Source organism: Meleagris gallopavo, chromosome 8, assembly GCF_905368555.1.
Source record: "Meleagris gallopavo chromosome 8, MGAL_WU_HG_1.1, whole genome shotgun sequence".
NCBI classification, from domain to species: domain Eukaryota; kingdom Metazoa; phylum Chordata; class Aves; order Galliformes; family Phasianidae; genus Meleagris; species Meleagris gallopavo.
Genome location: NC_139411.1, coordinates 492,787 through 509,158, shown reverse-complemented (window position 1 = coordinate 509,158; position 16,372 = coordinate 492,787). Strand labels below are relative to the sequence as shown.

General features: G+C 38.9%; 1 protein-coding gene across 3 annotated transcripts in view; it reads left to right on the top strand.

The window, feature by feature from the left end:
- Positions 1 to 14,991, top strand: part of NRG3 (neuregulin 3) — a 357,744-nt gene extending 342,753 nt beyond the window's left edge. For all 3 annotated transcript variants that reach the window (XM_085229478.1, XM_085229477.1, XM_085229476.1), the window contains 2 exons: positions 5,927 to 6,097; positions 11,290 to 14,991. In XM_085229478.1, coding sequence (XP_085085604.1) covers positions 5,927 to 6,097; positions 11,290 to 11,797 — 679 coding nt within the window. In that variant the 3' untranslated portion in view covers positions 11,798 to 14,991. The remainder of the gene's footprint in view (positions 1 to 5,926; positions 6,098 to 11,289) is intronic.
- Positions 14,992 to 16,372: the final 1,381 nt, after the last annotated feature.

Sequence of the window (16,372 nt, the reverse complement as noted above, 5' to 3'; positions counted from 1 at the left end):
TTGTTAGCTATTGGACTGATCCCTTTGCATTGGAGTTTTCTTGGTAGTTAGACATGCTGACTTTCTGTCTTTGATTCATTCATCTTTTATTTCAGTGGGATTCATTTCAGAGAATGCTGTGATGATAGCCAAATGCAGAGGCTGGAAGCACGAACCAATTGTATTGCTTTGCAAAAGTGCCAAAATAGGATAAAATTACTCTAAACTTTAAAATAATTTGCAGTTGCATTTTTAAACTCTATTAAAAAGAAATAGGTAAAAACAATTTTTTTGACTTAGCATTTTGACCCTTATGCTCTTGGTATAATTGATTCAGTTTAAATTAAATGAAAGAGTAAATCTAAGTTGTTCTGCAAAGAAAATTAATGAATTTTAGAAATCAGATACTGATAAAGTAACACAACTAAGAGGAAGCCCTGGAAAAAGGAGAAAGTATAAAGAATCTGGTATTTTCCCAAGGAAAGAACATAGTCTTCTGGAGAAGTTTACTTGAAAGAAATGGCTTAAAGGGATGAATTGGAGGAAGAGAAACAAACTGAATCACAGGGAACAAGAAGTCATTCTTGAAGTGAACGTTTTCAGAAAGCATTGAGAGTTAAGGATTACCGGTGATAGCAAAATCAAGTGTTCTTGCAGGGTAATAAGAATACTGTACCCGAAGAAGCAAAGCTGATGGAGGGACAGAGAGAATATATGAAGCAAGTAGGGAAATCCTGGATGAATGTATTTTATTTTTCATTAAGGATGATTGTTTGGAGATGAAGGCAGAACAGGAATGGAACAGAATGTATGAAAATGAACATTACAACAGTCAAAATAGAAGTGAAATGCAGAAATCAATGTTCTTGAGTGGAAAAATACTAAAGAAACTACTTCAAAGATAGGGTAAGCATAGATACTGCTCTAGATGTGAGGTAAAGAATTAATCGGGTAACCTTGAGGAGTAGAGTGACGTGATTCAGCAGTACTAAACACAAGCCCAGTCATTTGAGAACTAATAACAAAAGCTTCTCCCACGAGCTGAAAAACAAATGAGGAACAAAAGGTTCAGCGCGTACCACTCGGTGAAAGGGTAACCAAGTTGCAAAGTGATGCAAACATGCAAAAGAAAAGTACGATGACAGGAAGCGTTAGTGAAGACATTGCCATCAGAAAGTCAGGAATTTTAAAATGGCTTCATGAGGTATTGTTTCATTGCATGTGAATGTAGCATGAGGAATCACCAGTATTTTCTTGCGTGGAAAAAATGGCCTCCTGCTTAATATGGGCTCAAATTGCATTGATGCGCTAATACAGTAATACAGTAAGGGATGAATCATCTGTGTTCCATGGAAAGGATTAGTTTGTCTCATTTAGTGTAGTAAATGAAGACTGACAACTGCTTATAAACACATCAGAGAAAAGATAAGGAGAATTAAGACCTGCTAGAAATGAACAAATACGATGGTACAGTGGTGATACAAATAGATGTCTACTCATCATAACGAATTTAAACTCTGAGTTATCAACGTAGAACAACTTTCTGGAGTAGTCATTTTAGGACAGAGGCTGATCCGTGCTGTACAGGAAGCATAGAATGAGGTCATGGTGGCTGGCTGAACTCAGTGCCACCTACACACCTTTGATATCTCGGTTCCTTTTTCCTGTTGCATGTACCTAACAGGTGGACCAGGGATAGTGACCCCAGGCTACACATAGTAATTGTGCAGAATTACAAAGCTCCAGCAAGTGCTATTCCTGAGTACACGAATAACAGCGTTTCTACTAAGAACTCAGGAATAGTTATGCTTGCACATGGGGACTAGCAGCTGGAGAGCTGCTCCTTCATGTGAAAAGAAAAAAAGAAGCCTGCAAGAAGGTCTCACTCCATCACCTGAACTGAGGATCTGACCAGCTCCAACCATTTATAAACACAAGCTGGAAAACACAGGTCGTTGTGACCTTGCGGGTTGGTTGTTCTCCTATTTAATCTTTGGTGTTTTGTTACACTGTTGGTTTTTGCAAAGGCAGGAGAAAAAAGTGATTCTTAAATGCCTGGAATGTAGGACGCTACGGGAATTTAAATCAAATAAATAAAACGCTATTAAAATTCTCAGCTTATGCCACCATTTTTTAGCTAATACACTCCTTGCAGTCTTTAATCACACGCAGCTTTGCTGAAGTCCCAAAGATGACGTTAGCTCTCTCCTTTGAGGGACCCTCTATAACAAGGATGCCAATAGAGGCTTGTGCTTTTTGTGTAATCTCGTTCTTATTAACAACCTGACAAAAGGACTTTGTGATACAGTACTATGCCTTCCTATGGCATTTATTGAGAGACGCTTATGTTCTCAAGCTTAACAGATCCTTTTTATTACAACTGAAAATTGGTTGAAAGTCTGAATAGTTCATCTGAACACATGTTAGCAGAAGATTGTACCATTGCCTAAAAATGTGGCTCCCAGGGAGCTTCAGAAGATGCTGTTTATCTGGCAGCTATCTCTGTCTTTGGGGTATATATTTATTATTCCTGTATAGCAAGGACAAGCAGTATGGCTTCCAGCTTTAGCTAGCAGTTTGCATCTTGTTATCCGTAGGTAATATTATAGGTAATGTAATATGCCACTCTGTATAGATTTTGTAGGTACAGAGCCAGAGTATTTGCAACAATTTTTAGAATTTCCTTTTCTTCCTCCATATATTTTGCTCTTCATGAATTACAGTCATGTATCCCAGTTTGAGATTTTTTTTTAAACAAAACTGTTGGAACAGCAAGTGTGTGGATGAAGGCAGCTTAATAATACTAGAGATGAGCTTGCATTTAGTACAAGATATACAAAACTGAAGCTGGTGTAAAAAAATAATAATAATAATAATAATAATTAAAAAAGAAAAAAAAGAACATTTGATGTTTTATCATCTTTCTCTTGAATATCTAATTCAGAGCATGACAGCAGGGGGCATCTTAAAAACACAGAGAAATGTGAAGGCACAGATGGAAGGAATGTAAGAGGTACAAAAGAAGAGGATGATGGAAATGGAAGTGATGTGATAGTACTATCACCAGAAGGGAAGTGAGACTGAAGAGGCAAGGAAAAAAAAAAGGGGAAGAGTAAATAAAGTGATGATGCACACAACTGTGCTTATAGTTCCATTGTTCTCATTAAACAAGAAGGAATTCACATCTGAAGTTTTAACATTTTAATCATATTCCTCTTGATAGTCCTTTTCATGTTTCCATTAACAAAGGTACTTTTGAATGTGTTCATTATGAGATGTACGATCAATTTTGTTTAGTAATTAACTGAAAAAATAGTGCAGGATGATTTCCAGAGTTACTGTAAATTCACTGCAAGTCATCTCCTCTCCAGGAACAGTTAACCTCACTGGAGAGCTGGATACGTGCCTTGAGAAGGGAATATTCCACCTCCTGAGAGTCTTTGCTTTTACTCAGTTACTCAACCCAAAGAAAATTTTCACACAAAGCATTTTACAAGGATGAGTCCCAAGTTCTTCATTAACCTTAGAGATTCTTGAGCTATTTATTTCAAACCATTAATTCATCAGAACTACACTTCTCCCTAGTTTATGAATTACCTGTGTGACACTTCAAACCTGTTCTGGTTTTTGTTATTCTTGAGTAATCAAGTGATAGATTTTGGAGACATTGTTTACTCTAGCTTTCCTTATTGTTCTGCTTTATTGAACAGCTTAGTTACATGGATTATCTCTTTTACTCAGTTAGACTGGGGAACAGAACAAGAAAGAAACTATAATGGTGACTAAAGAAGGGGAAATTACCTGGAGAAATTGGAAAGGCACTGTTGTCTGCAGAGAGGGAAGCACATCATGCGAGCTATAGAGCAGAGGCCTGTGAGGGATGCAGCTGCAAGCTAACAAAGCCCAGCTCCCTCAGTCTTTCTTTGTAGGAGGGGTGCTCCAGCCCCCTGAGCATCCTTGTTGCCCTCCTCTGTACCTGCTCCAACAGCTCTGCATCTTTCCTGTGCGGGGGACCCCTGACCTGGACGCAGTACTCCAGATGGGGCCTCACAAGGGCAGAGAAGAGGGGAACAATCACCTCCCTCTCACTGCTGGCTACATCTCTGTTGATACAACCCAGAAATACTGTTGGCCTTTTGGGCTACAAGCAAAGCAACTGCTACTAAACATTGCCTTTCTATTTTCAAATATCTGCAGTAAATGCGAAGTTTGTTAAGTTAATCAGTTTGTTGACTTCCTTAGTACATTGATGAATGTACTGCAATCAGTAATAACAAAAAGCCAAAAATTTCATTATCCTTTGTGAATTATTCATTCAGCTGCACCTCTTAAGATTCCCTGATTTAATAATCCAAGTTTCCTGAGCAGAAATTACCAATTGCTTTGTGATATGGTAACAGTATTTTAAAGAACACGAGCTATATCTCACAACTTGAATTCGGTCCTCCAGAATGAAAGGCCAGAACTTCAGTCTAACTTGTTTTCGTTCCCAGAGGTTTTGTTTGTTTGTTTGTTTGTTGTTTTTTTTGTTTGTTTGTTTTTGCAGTCTTAATAGCTGAGGAAAATCTATTTAAGGGAGCATCAAAAATCTTTATGGGAGTGCTATTGCTATGAGTTATCTGTCTTTTCAATTAAAAAGCACCAGGCATGCGCAAGTGTGGAAGAGAACAGTACAGAAACCAAAAAGGAACGTGAGCAATAGAGTAGAGATTGTTGGATTTCTTTCTACTATTTTGAGTTCGGAGAGAAAGGATAGGTTTTAACAAAATGTGTTCTCCAGGAGAATTTGTCTAAGATATTTGATCCAAGCAAGAATTTCTTTGGGAGTAGGTGTGGCCCCAACTGTAAGTAAAGTTTGCATTAAGTATAAAATGAGGATTGCTGTTAACTCATGTTATGAAAAATGAAGTAAGTTTAGGTTAAGTCATTTGCATAGCTGAATTATATCGGAAGTTCTAATTATTCACCTAACTAACAATAATAATTCTTACAATGCATTCACAAAACCTATACTAAAACTTCATTAAGGATGTGACATAATATTAAATAATACATATGCATTTCTGAGCCCCAGGAGATGTTAAGAGAAATAAGGAGTAGCTGGAAAATGAATAGCCAGTCATGCCATGCAGTATAAATGGGTTATATTTTGACATAATTTTGCGTTCCCTTATTTTTGTGTTAGCAAAACCTGGATTTGTGGTTCATAGAAGAAATACTGTGTGAATTCTAAATACCTTTTAATTCCTGCACTAAATAAAAAGAAAGCTGTTTTTACAAAACACTACAAAAACATTGTTTACAAAAGTATTTTTCTATCATACCATAAAAAGAAAGAATTCTATTTATCACATATGTAAAACAAGAAAACAATCAATGTATATAAAAAAAAATAAAAGCAATATAAAAGGAAGTCCTGTCAGAAATGGAAGAGACTTGTGTCATAGGTGGTTTCTTCAACCTAGAGTTCATAAGCTTCATTAATATATTTTTTTTCCTATTTAATTTTGCATTGCCAACGAGGAGGACTCCTGGGCTGATACACAATATAATGGGCTTTTAAACTTAAGATCTGATTTTGATCTCAATCTGATGGACTTTTGCTGTTTATTTCCACTATTGGAGGCTCCATCTCCTCATAGGATTATGGTACACAGCAAGGAATAAAAGAAGCATCCTTCATCAAGGATAAGAAAACATTTAAGACGCCAGTCAATTATTTTCATTCTTAGAAGGGATGTGATCTGTTAGATATGGCATAAACAGCAGCTAGCTGTGGATTATAGCAGTATATATCCTTAGAGAGTTTCTGCTGACATGGTAGACTGCCACAGCAAAGTTTATAGAAACAGTAATCCATGCATTATTAATTTTGAATCTTCACTTTGCAGAAGTTTACCCTTTTGCTGTGATAACAGTTACTGTACCCTTGATTTGTTGTTTCTAGAAGTCTCTCTTCATGCTGCAGTCCAGGACAGAAAAGTGGGATGCTACACAGAAATGCCTTTCGGAGGACTCCTCCCTTACCTCGGGGTAGGTTCAATGGGATTACAGGACCAGCGTATCAACAGCTAGAAGAGTCCAGGATCACAGAGCAGGACACAATACCTTGTCATGGGTAAGTAATGAAATATCCACAATAGGCCAGCACTGCTTGGAGGAGTAATTCTAGGTGATGTTTGCACAGCACTTCTTTCTTCCATCAGCACTGGACAAATAAGAGGAAATAATTCAGAAGTCCAGCTTTCATGTTTTTTAATGCAATCTTTGTAGATTGCATGTTTGCTGTAGATGGAAAACTGTAACCCGGTTCATGTGAGTTTGTCTTTGAACACATATAAAGAACCTGATGTTTTTCATCTTCTAATTCACCTCCAGCTGTACATAAGGTCTGAATTTCAGAAGAGCTCCCAAGCACCTACAGCAGCCTTTGAAGTCTTTTGCAATTGCCAAGTTGTTTTGCATAATATTTACATATCCCTATAGATTTCCAGAGGCTTCCCAGAATCGCTGCAAACACACTACGTGTAACACCAGGAGGAATACCTGTAGGGTTGCTCTGGTCTCATTTAAAGATGCCTGAGTCCCAGCTTAGCTCAGACTGAAGCAGGCATGCATCAGTCCACAGCCAGGCATCCCAGGAGGGAATGTGACTTTGCTCACTAGTCTCTTGTAGCTGAATCTGCCTAATGAAGCTGGCTACAGTACTTAGGGGAGGCAGACTGAGAGTGGGGTTTGCCTAGGACAGGAGAGAACAAAGCAGAAAGAGAGTCAGCTTTCTGTAGGCCTCTGTTCAAAAGTTCAGGTTTGTCTCATGCTTCTTTTGTTGATGCAGTTTGCTTTTTCTAGCGAAGAACCCGTTTGTTATTTCTTACAGTCCAGGATACTGTTGTTCTTTCCTATGATAATATAGACCTTAAGAAAGTTGTGACAAAATGGCAGTTTTGTATCAGGCAGGATGCTGCTTCCCTGCCATGTGGCAGTGCCTTGAACCACAGGTGTGGAAGAAAGCTGCAGCCTCTCTATCTTGAGGAGTAGAAAACAGAGCAAGGCTGTGTGGCTAGTTGTATTTGCTCTCCTCTAGGAAATCAGTATGTGGTATTACAAGTATCGTCTTGTATTGGTCTGTATCTGGCCTGTTGACATTCTGCAAAAGGTTGATTTTTTTTCACCGTGTTGCGACCTCTTCTGGCCTCAGTCCCTAAAGCACCTCGTCCTTACTTTCTGTACCATGTCTGTACCACTCGACTTGCTTCGTTCTGCCTCTGTCAGTGGGACATGTCCTCAGAAAGAGGCCTGCAAACACACTGGCAAGTGCTGTTGTGTTGTAGTACCAGCAGCAGTGTGATATCAACATCCTTAAGCCAGTCCCCATGAGAACGAATTACAACCGTGTGAACATGAGGCATGAAAATTATAGCAACTCTTTGATCTTGTTTTATTGAAGTGTTTTGATGATGGATAGTATATTTTTATGAAAATGTAGTCTTTAAAGAACGTAACAAAGCTTTTTGCAAGGGATGCAGTAATGAAGTACTGTAACTAAACTAAAATATAACAACTATAGCAACTAAAATTTAAGTGGACATCTGATTTCCGAACCAAAATACAAAGATAGTGCATCCTAGTGAATCCTAGTTCAAGTGGAAGTCTTCTAACCAGGAACCCTTTTTCCCCAAATCTTTCTATTACCATCTGTTTGAGATTTTTGGTGCTCTCAGTAGATATCAGCCCAACTGGAAGGTACTGAGAGAAGTTGGGGTTCTTTTGCTGCTTCAGGAAAACACCAGCTCTCAATATTTGCAATTCAGGCATTCATAGACTTCGAGTCAAATATGATTGTTTCATCAGTCCGCTACCCAGAGTAGCAGAAAAACTTTCCTGAAATGAAGGGCTTGAAGTAAACAAATATCTCCATGACAGTCACATCTCAGAGTCCAACAGAGCATTTTGGGGTGTCACGGGCATGCGTGCAATGAGACAGACAGTACTTCGGTCCCATGCTGTCAGTGACAGCTATTTGCATTGCTTGGTATCAGCTGCTGGAGGCAGTACCTTATACCTGCAAATGCGTATTTATACAGATACAAACGTATTTGCAGACGCCCAGCGTGTCAGGTATTTAGGTAGACACATAGGTAGGTATGCATGCTTCCAAGGCTGAGCTGAAGCCTGCTAATGTCACTGTTGAGACTCTCATTCATCTTAATGGACTTGGCCATCAAGCTCCTACAGTGAACATCTCCAGCAATGGGGCTCATAGAAAAGCTCTTTGCGCTACACTGAATGAAACCCATTATATATTTTAAGTCCTTAGTCCTGCCTGTCTTGCTTTAAATCTGTTTTAAGGGACAGCGTAATTATGCTTCATTCAGTTTCATTCATTGACACACTCTTGAGAACTGTGTAACAGGTGGTTGCTGTTGCAGATTTATGAATGTTTGAGGGCTTTTTTGCTTGATTTCAGTAGAAGAGTGGGCAGAGCTGCACTTTTGAAGTACATGCACAATTGAATTTATTCAGACAAAATAATTTTTTCAGATGAAAATAATACAAATACCTTTCTTAAGGGATATTTTAGTTCTGGGAAACAATTACAGGAAACAATTATTATTATTCTGCACTTAGAGGTGCTTATTGACTGAAATCTCATTCTGTTGTAACCAGCAACAGTTTGGCATCAAAAGTAGAAGCAGGGATCTGTTTGTAGTGAACTAAAAGCCGGCTCTCACATGGCTCAGAAGTCATATCCCTGCTAGTTCAGTACATTGCCTGTTACACACAGTACATGTGCTTTAATTCAACCTGTCTTTTTTTGAAAGCTGTGTAAGCACAGGGCAGAAACATGTACTTCTGGCATAATATCGTTGTGTTTATCTGCACTTCAAAAAAACAAAAAAAAACAACAATAAAAACCAGCTAGGAAATATGCCAGGCATTGAGTTACATGTTATTGTTACTGCCAATTAGTTTTTAAAATACCAAGAATATTGAATCCTTTTTATGGAATTGGCAAATGTTACTGTTATCTCACTAAACTCATTGGATAATTCCATCTTTTCTTGGTTTCGCTCATATATCATCCATATAATACATCCATTGCATGTGAAATTCATTAAAAACATTCACTCCCTTTGTTTTCAGGGTGCAACCCAGAATATATTTAGGGCCTGAATTACCAAAAAGGGGAATAATGCAGCTGATGAGATCCCTCCAGCTATAGTCGTTTGAACAATTATATATTAAGCAAATGCAAAGGAAACAAGAATGGGCACAACAGGTCTGCACTCTTTTGTTTTCCTTTATTATTAATTTCTTTTTTCAGTTGTCCTCCCTCTGGAATAATTTTGCTAATCAGTTTTTCATTCATACGGATTCTCAAAAACTGTTCAAAAAAGGCCCTCAGTAGATGGCCATAAGTGTGTCTAAGCACAGAACAGAAGTAATTAACCAAAAGCCGACCCTTCCTGTTTCAGAGTGAAGCGTAAATGCAGCTGTATAGCTTGTGCAAGAAATGCTGTTTCATATTCCTAAAAGCCACTTGCTTTATTGTTCCCCTGGGTCCCACTTCCCAAAGCAGTATCTTATTCCATCAGATAGCTGCAAAGCTCACAGTGCCTGCTCCTTATTGCAGAGCTCCCAGCTGTGCTTTGTGGTCTTCTGGAGATGCTGCTGCAGAGTTTCAGTGTAGCAACACACAGTGCTGCATGCGTGCGTGTGTCCAGGTTCATATCTAGCAGTTATGCAAACACAGCCACCATAGATGAGCTAACTACGAGTCAGCAGTGCTCTCCTGGAAATGAGCCTAGAGATATTTCCTCCTCTTTTGTCTGTCTGACAGCTCACCAGTGGATGGGGCCAAATGAAATCTGTCCACTTAATTAGCTTTGTATGCTTTTATCAGGCTATGGCTGTTTTGAACACTTTAATTGCTGTTCCCAAGTTCTCCTTCTGTTAATGTCAGAAGAAGCAAGGCACATGTAAATAGAGTACCCCGGAGGAAGTCCAGTAGGTTTAAGCAGCTTTCAGAAAATATCCTTCCTGTCTGAGCTCAAACATTTGCTCTGTACCAGACGTAGATATCGCTTTTCATGATCAACAGTAAAACATGTTAGGTTTCTCATTGGCTTGCCCCATCAAATAGCCATAAGAACACAAAGCTGATGATGCATAAAATACTGATGAAGCATGGAGGTGATGCCTATGGTTCTTGTTAGTCACAAGTAATAGAAATACTGCATTTTTAGTAATACTTCTGGAATGGGAAACATCTTCTTGAGCATTGTTTCCTTTATACTTAGTTTATTTTCCATTTCTGGTTTTCAAATATATCAGTGAAAACATTTTCTGATAAGAGCAATGAATTTGGCTTTGAATCAAAATGGAAATGTTGATAAAAAATTCACTGAAGTTGTCTCACAATAAATGAAATCATGCTATAATATACGTAACTGGAGGATAAAGGATTTTTCTTGTAGAATAGGTGAATAACATTTTCATGAGCACAAGGCATTATTTCCAGATGAGGTCTAAGAAACCAAACCATGTCAGCATTGGATGATTACAAAAAACGACATGTTTGTCAGAGTTACAGTGCACGTAGACACTCTGCATATTTGAAAGGGGGCACAGATGATTGTTTCCATGCAATTAAAGACCATAATTTTGTTTCAATTTCTCTTCTTCTTCAGTGTTTTCCTGGAATAACGATTTGATATTGAGAGTTCTGATGTTCAAGAAAGCATCAATCCATTTCTCCGGTTAGAAATGAAAGAATCAGATTTTGAATTTGATTTATAGGAAGGGAAAAAAAAAAAAAATCAGATTTGAAGAATCTTTGGAGTTGGAAGGAGACCCTTAAGGGCTGTCAAGTCCAACTCCCCTGGAGTGAGCACGGACACCTACAGCTCCATCAGCTTGCTCAGAGCCTGATCCAGCCTGACCTTGAATGTCTCCAGGGCTTCTACCACCTCTCTGGGCAACCCATGCTAGTGCTTCACCACCCATACTGTAAAAACCTTCCTTATATCCAGTACAGTGTAACTCCTGAAAGCGTGTAAAAAGTTATTGTTATTTTTCTCATGTACTGGTGGGGAAAATGGGACAGAGGGAAAAGCAGTGGCAATAAAACCCAGATCTCCAGAGCCTGCTGTTTTCCCCAGGGCCACACTAGCACTAAGTGCTCCGAGTGTGACTCGAAACAGCCACGTATCCTTGCAGCACAGCTCTCTGACTCTCATACAGCATTCCTTCTGCTGGTCACATCTGGCTGCTCAGTGTGCAACAAAAATTCTTTCTTATTCCTTTCAGGTATTCATCTAGTGGTTTAAAAACTTCTCAGAATACTTCAATAAATATGCAACTGCCTTCAAGAGAGACAACCCCTTATTTTAATAACGTGGATCAGAAGGACTTGGTCGGATACTCATCTTCAAGGGCCAACTCAGTTCCCATCATCCCATCTGTGGGCTTGGACGAAGCCTGCATGCAAATGCAAAATGTTTCTGAAGTAACAGGCATCAAATGGTGCAAAAACTCCTATTCAGCTGAACTTGTCAATGTGAGTTCCCCTGTCAGTAATTGTCTTATAGCAGAACAACACGAAGTGAAAATATTGCTAGAAACTGTGCAGGAGCAGATTCGGATTCTGACCGATGCGAGGAGGTCGGAGGACTTCGAACTGACGAGCGTAGACGCGGAGAGCAGCGCGAGCGAGAACACCGCGTTCCTGCCTATGAGCCCCGTGGCCAAGGCAGATCGAGAGGCACAATTTGTCTTAAAAAGTGAAACACAAAGAGACTCAGCGTTGACCAAGTGACTTTGTGTGGGGGTCGCAGGAGGGGGAATAACAGATCTGTGCATTCGATGCTTTGCTAAACAGGAAAGGAGGAAATTAAATACAAATTATTTATATGCATTAATTTAAGAGCATCTACTTAGAAAAAACCAAATAGTCAATCGCCCTCATATCATAGTGTTTTTTAACAAAATATTTTTTTAAAGGAAAGAAATGTTCCGGGAGGGATAAGGCGTACATCAGGTGCTTTCTAGGCAGGATTATACGTACAGTTTCAGTTCTAGAGTATTTTAACACTGTCCTGTTTGGCTGTAAGAAGGCTTAGGCTATGCATCCTATTTTCAATAAAGGCCAAGACCGTTCTAAGAACCATTCTTGGTTTCAGGGCAGCACTGCAGTGAATGCTGGCCAGGGGTGCAAGTTCGAAAACCCTAGCACAGACCCAGTCCCCCCTGCTCTCAGTTCTAGGTTCATCCTGAGGGAGGAGACACACAAACATCTCATTCTTGGCACTAACTGTGGAATGACCGTAAATCCTTAATTGAGCCAGATGCTTGACTCTCTACCTTACTTGAGTGTGTCAGTCAGCTTGAGAAGTTCAGTGGAAACTTTTAGCTTTGGGTCAGGCCAAGCCTGGAGAGGGATTGAGGCCTGTGGAGGTGCAGTGGCCCTGTGGCTGCTCCATCTTCTAAGCTTTGTCCATCAGAGCTTCTTGGTTGGGGGAAGAAGAAGAACAACGGAAACTCAAAGTGCAGAAGCACGCGCTATGGCAGGTTTGGGTTGGTTTAGTTTTTAAGAGTGGGAATGTAAACTCTGCTGTTCTTTACCGATCCCTAAACATTTCTAAACTGATAAACTTTGAAGGCATTTGTACGCTCTCAAGGAGCACTTCTGAGTATATGTGTATTTTTTTTTAAAACTTATTTTTATTATGGGTTATTCAGAAATAAGTCTGGGAGATCCAACACAATCTGAGGCCAGCCGGTAGGTGTCCATACTGCCCTAATTTGATCCCGCTCTCAGTTCTCTAGTCACTTTAACGAATTATGGCTTTGGCTTGTGAACTTTAAAACTCCAACCCTGCAGGTAGCTCAGTATGGGCATACTCAGGAGCATGCATGCAGTTGATTCTGATGGGGCTATACGTGAGCAGGTGGTTCCAGCAAATCAATCCCTGCTGCCTTAGAGAAGGCCTTAGAGAAGAAATGTCGGTTCCTGATTACAGTATCCCAATCATATTATAAGCTTTTTTTTTTTTTTTTGCATTTGCTTTCTTTTGAGTCTCTCTTCCTCCCAATAAATTGTAACATAATATGCCAATAATGCAATGATTTGGGTTCAGTGGCTCACGTGTTACTGTTTTCATTGTTATTAAAATATCTGCTTATCTGTGGGGAAAAAGAATATAAACTATGATAAATAATTACTAAATAGCCTTCCCTGATAATGTCAGAAGATTGATTTAAAAAATTAACCGTATATACAGAATGTATTAAAATATTATTTGCAGCAAATTAATTGTTAAATTTATTAGATGTGCCCCAGACTTTCCAGTTCACAAGTCTCAAGACTTCCAAAAATAGCACAATCGGTCACACAGTGCTGTTGTATGTTTAGTCAGAATAAAGCAATATTTTAACCTCTGTCAAGTAAATTTGAAAAAGAAAATGCTGAAAATGTATGCCATTTATTTTGTGCCTAGCTGAGGCATTAAAAAAAATCCTCTTCACAAATCTTTATTCATCAAGTCTTACTTTGGTTTTCTTGTCTTTTTTCTTTTAACTTTTTGCGTTGTTTTTTTTTATTATTATTTTTGTTTTGTGTGTGTGTGTTTGTGTGTTGTTTAGTTTTGGCTCTTTTTTTTTTTTTTTAAGATGATGAAATTGTCTCGTTTACAGAACTTTCTATGGCTGTAATCTTTGCTGTGTGTTTTCAATAAAAGTCTGTTTGAGGGCAAATTATGCTTTATGCCCAGGATGGAGCATGCCTCACTCAGACTCCTTTCTAAAAAGCTGTAGAGCTCTTCTCATAGCAGGAGGATAAAGCTGTAGGCTGGGATCCCCACAAGGAGTGGTCCCTCCATGCCTTGTTTCTGCACTGCATAGTGGCTGTGCACAATCTCACTGGGCTGAGCTGCCTGTGCTGGCATGGCACAAAACCCGCACCAGACAAAGATGGGAAGTTGAACTATGTGCTAAGTGGGGCTCAGCTTCACATCTGCTCAGTTGTGTGACTTTTCTGTTAACACCATTTGTATCTTGCCAGCTCAGGACATAAGCCAAGTGAGTGTGCATCTACCCATAAGTGAACACACCTGTAATTTAAAAAATGGCTTCTACATAAAGCTCTGATTCAATAATTTGTGAAGCATGCTCACAATTATTTGTTAATTATTTGTTAATTAATTTCATTGAGAAATGGTATCTCTGCAGTAAAATGCATAATCTTTCATAAACTGCTCTGTCAACACCAAATCTTTTCAATCCAGTTGTAAGGCCTACTTGCCCCCAGTCCTACCAAACTGTGCAAACTCTCTTCTGGCGATGTATTGGAAACACACTGCAGGATTTCTGTTGAAGAAAGAACTATATCATAAGCAATGCCTTTAATGAGACAATGTGTTCACTGAGCACCCCCAAAAGACCCAGAAAAAGGGCAAGAGCAATGTACTTTAATACAATGAAATGTTTGACTGAATGGTTGATGGAGACCTGAAATGGTGAGGATACCTTCAGTTCATGTTAGAGATGCGATCTTGTATTCAGCAAAGGATGTGTGACTGTTATATGTTAACTGTTCTATTCAGTTTTCAGCATGTTTGAATAGAGAGACGTTAATATTAACCATATGACAGACTAGTGTATTATTTGTTAAGAGTTAACACTTCAGATCCTATTGAAACTGCCGTTGTTTACAGAGGAAAAGAAAATGATTTTCAAACATTGAAACAGGTGAACTTAAAGTGATTTGTGTGTTTCTCTAACGCAGTTATTTTCCCCATGGACCCTCCTATTTTACAGTGAATGGGACAACATTTTCTCTGAGGTCTCGCAATTAGGTATGTAGAGGACACAAAATATTCCATAAAGTTGCACTGAGCCAGCTGAAATGGTAGGCCAAATTCTGTTTTGTTTCTGAATCTAATGATCCCATTGAACTCAGTGGATCAGAAGGGATGTGTCAGTGTGAAAACACAGTTTCTTCCTAAAATGGCATCTATTCCTGCCCTTGGAATGAGACCGAAATCTCCTTAAAAGAGGCTCTGAACTCTGTCATTTACCTGTAACATAATTAAAGTTAACATCAGTCTTGTAAAGTTTGAGTGTTGTCTGGTATGAATATTCACATGCAGAGAGCATTAAGCTCAAGTAAACTGAGATAACAGCTAGTTAGATGAAGCTGAACTTTCTCTGAACTTAAAGGAGAAACACTGCATCTCTTCAGCATAATGCTGTGGAGCAGAATTGGGAGTGCAATACATATCTCTTTTGTTTTTGTGGGTTTTTTTCATTTTGCTTCTGAATAGAATTTCAGCCCAAACAACCCCAAAAAGCAGTAGAATGATCCCAATATTTGAAGTAGGAAATGTGAGTGAGTATGGGCACATCTCACGGTGTTAGCCACTAAAAAACTTCAATTCATCCACTATCCAAAGCTGAAAGTTAATTCTTGAAGGATGATGTTTTAATGAACAAACATTCCAGTGAAGAAAGAGCTCTTCAACTTGCTTTTGGCATCTAGTCACCTGCCAGGCTCTCAGTTGATGTTCTCAGTGCAATAATGATATACTAGCAGAGGATCACATCTCAAATCTTTTCTACTCTATATCCAATAGAGTGTCACAAATGTTAGTAGTCTATTGCAAGATGTAAGGGCCACTACTCTGATGTATGGAGCTATCTTTATTCTGCTTATGAAAATTATAGCAGTATGCAAAGCCCTGTCTAGAATACGGTGTGAGGTTCGTAAGATGAGTGCCCGGTGTGCCAGGTCCATCCTTTTACAAGGGCTGAGTATCACTGACTGGGCTCCAGAAGCGGTTAGCTTAGCACCACTTAAAGGTGCTGATTCAAATATTATTCATCAAAATCTTCTGAAGCTTCTTGCTTACGTTTTATAAAAACAGTGAGACTGTGGCAGGTGCTAACACGTACCTGCTCCTGAATCAAAATTCAAACAGATAGTTTACGTAGATTTATCTTGTAGGGAGGGACAGAAGTTGGGATTCCTCTTTCCAATTCATGCCCAGCTACCCTCAGTCTACTTATGGACATTACTTGAACTCTTTTAAGAAATTATATGAATAAATACCAAAGAAGAACTCTGTCAGAGTACTAGCTGCAGCAAATGAAATTAAAGCTTGAAGGAGCAAACCCAGAATAAAATCTTATTTTTATGACATAAATATACATTTCCTTTCAATGAAGTGTAGTTTCCCTGCAAACTTTTTTTCACTTGGGAAAACAATGAGTTTATATGAATGATTTGTTATCTTGGCATCAATTTAAAATCTTCAAGGAGATTGGGAAAAAGTAAATACTATAAAGTATAACATAGTTCTGTATCTTGCTGGAAATATAAGAGGGTGCAGACATT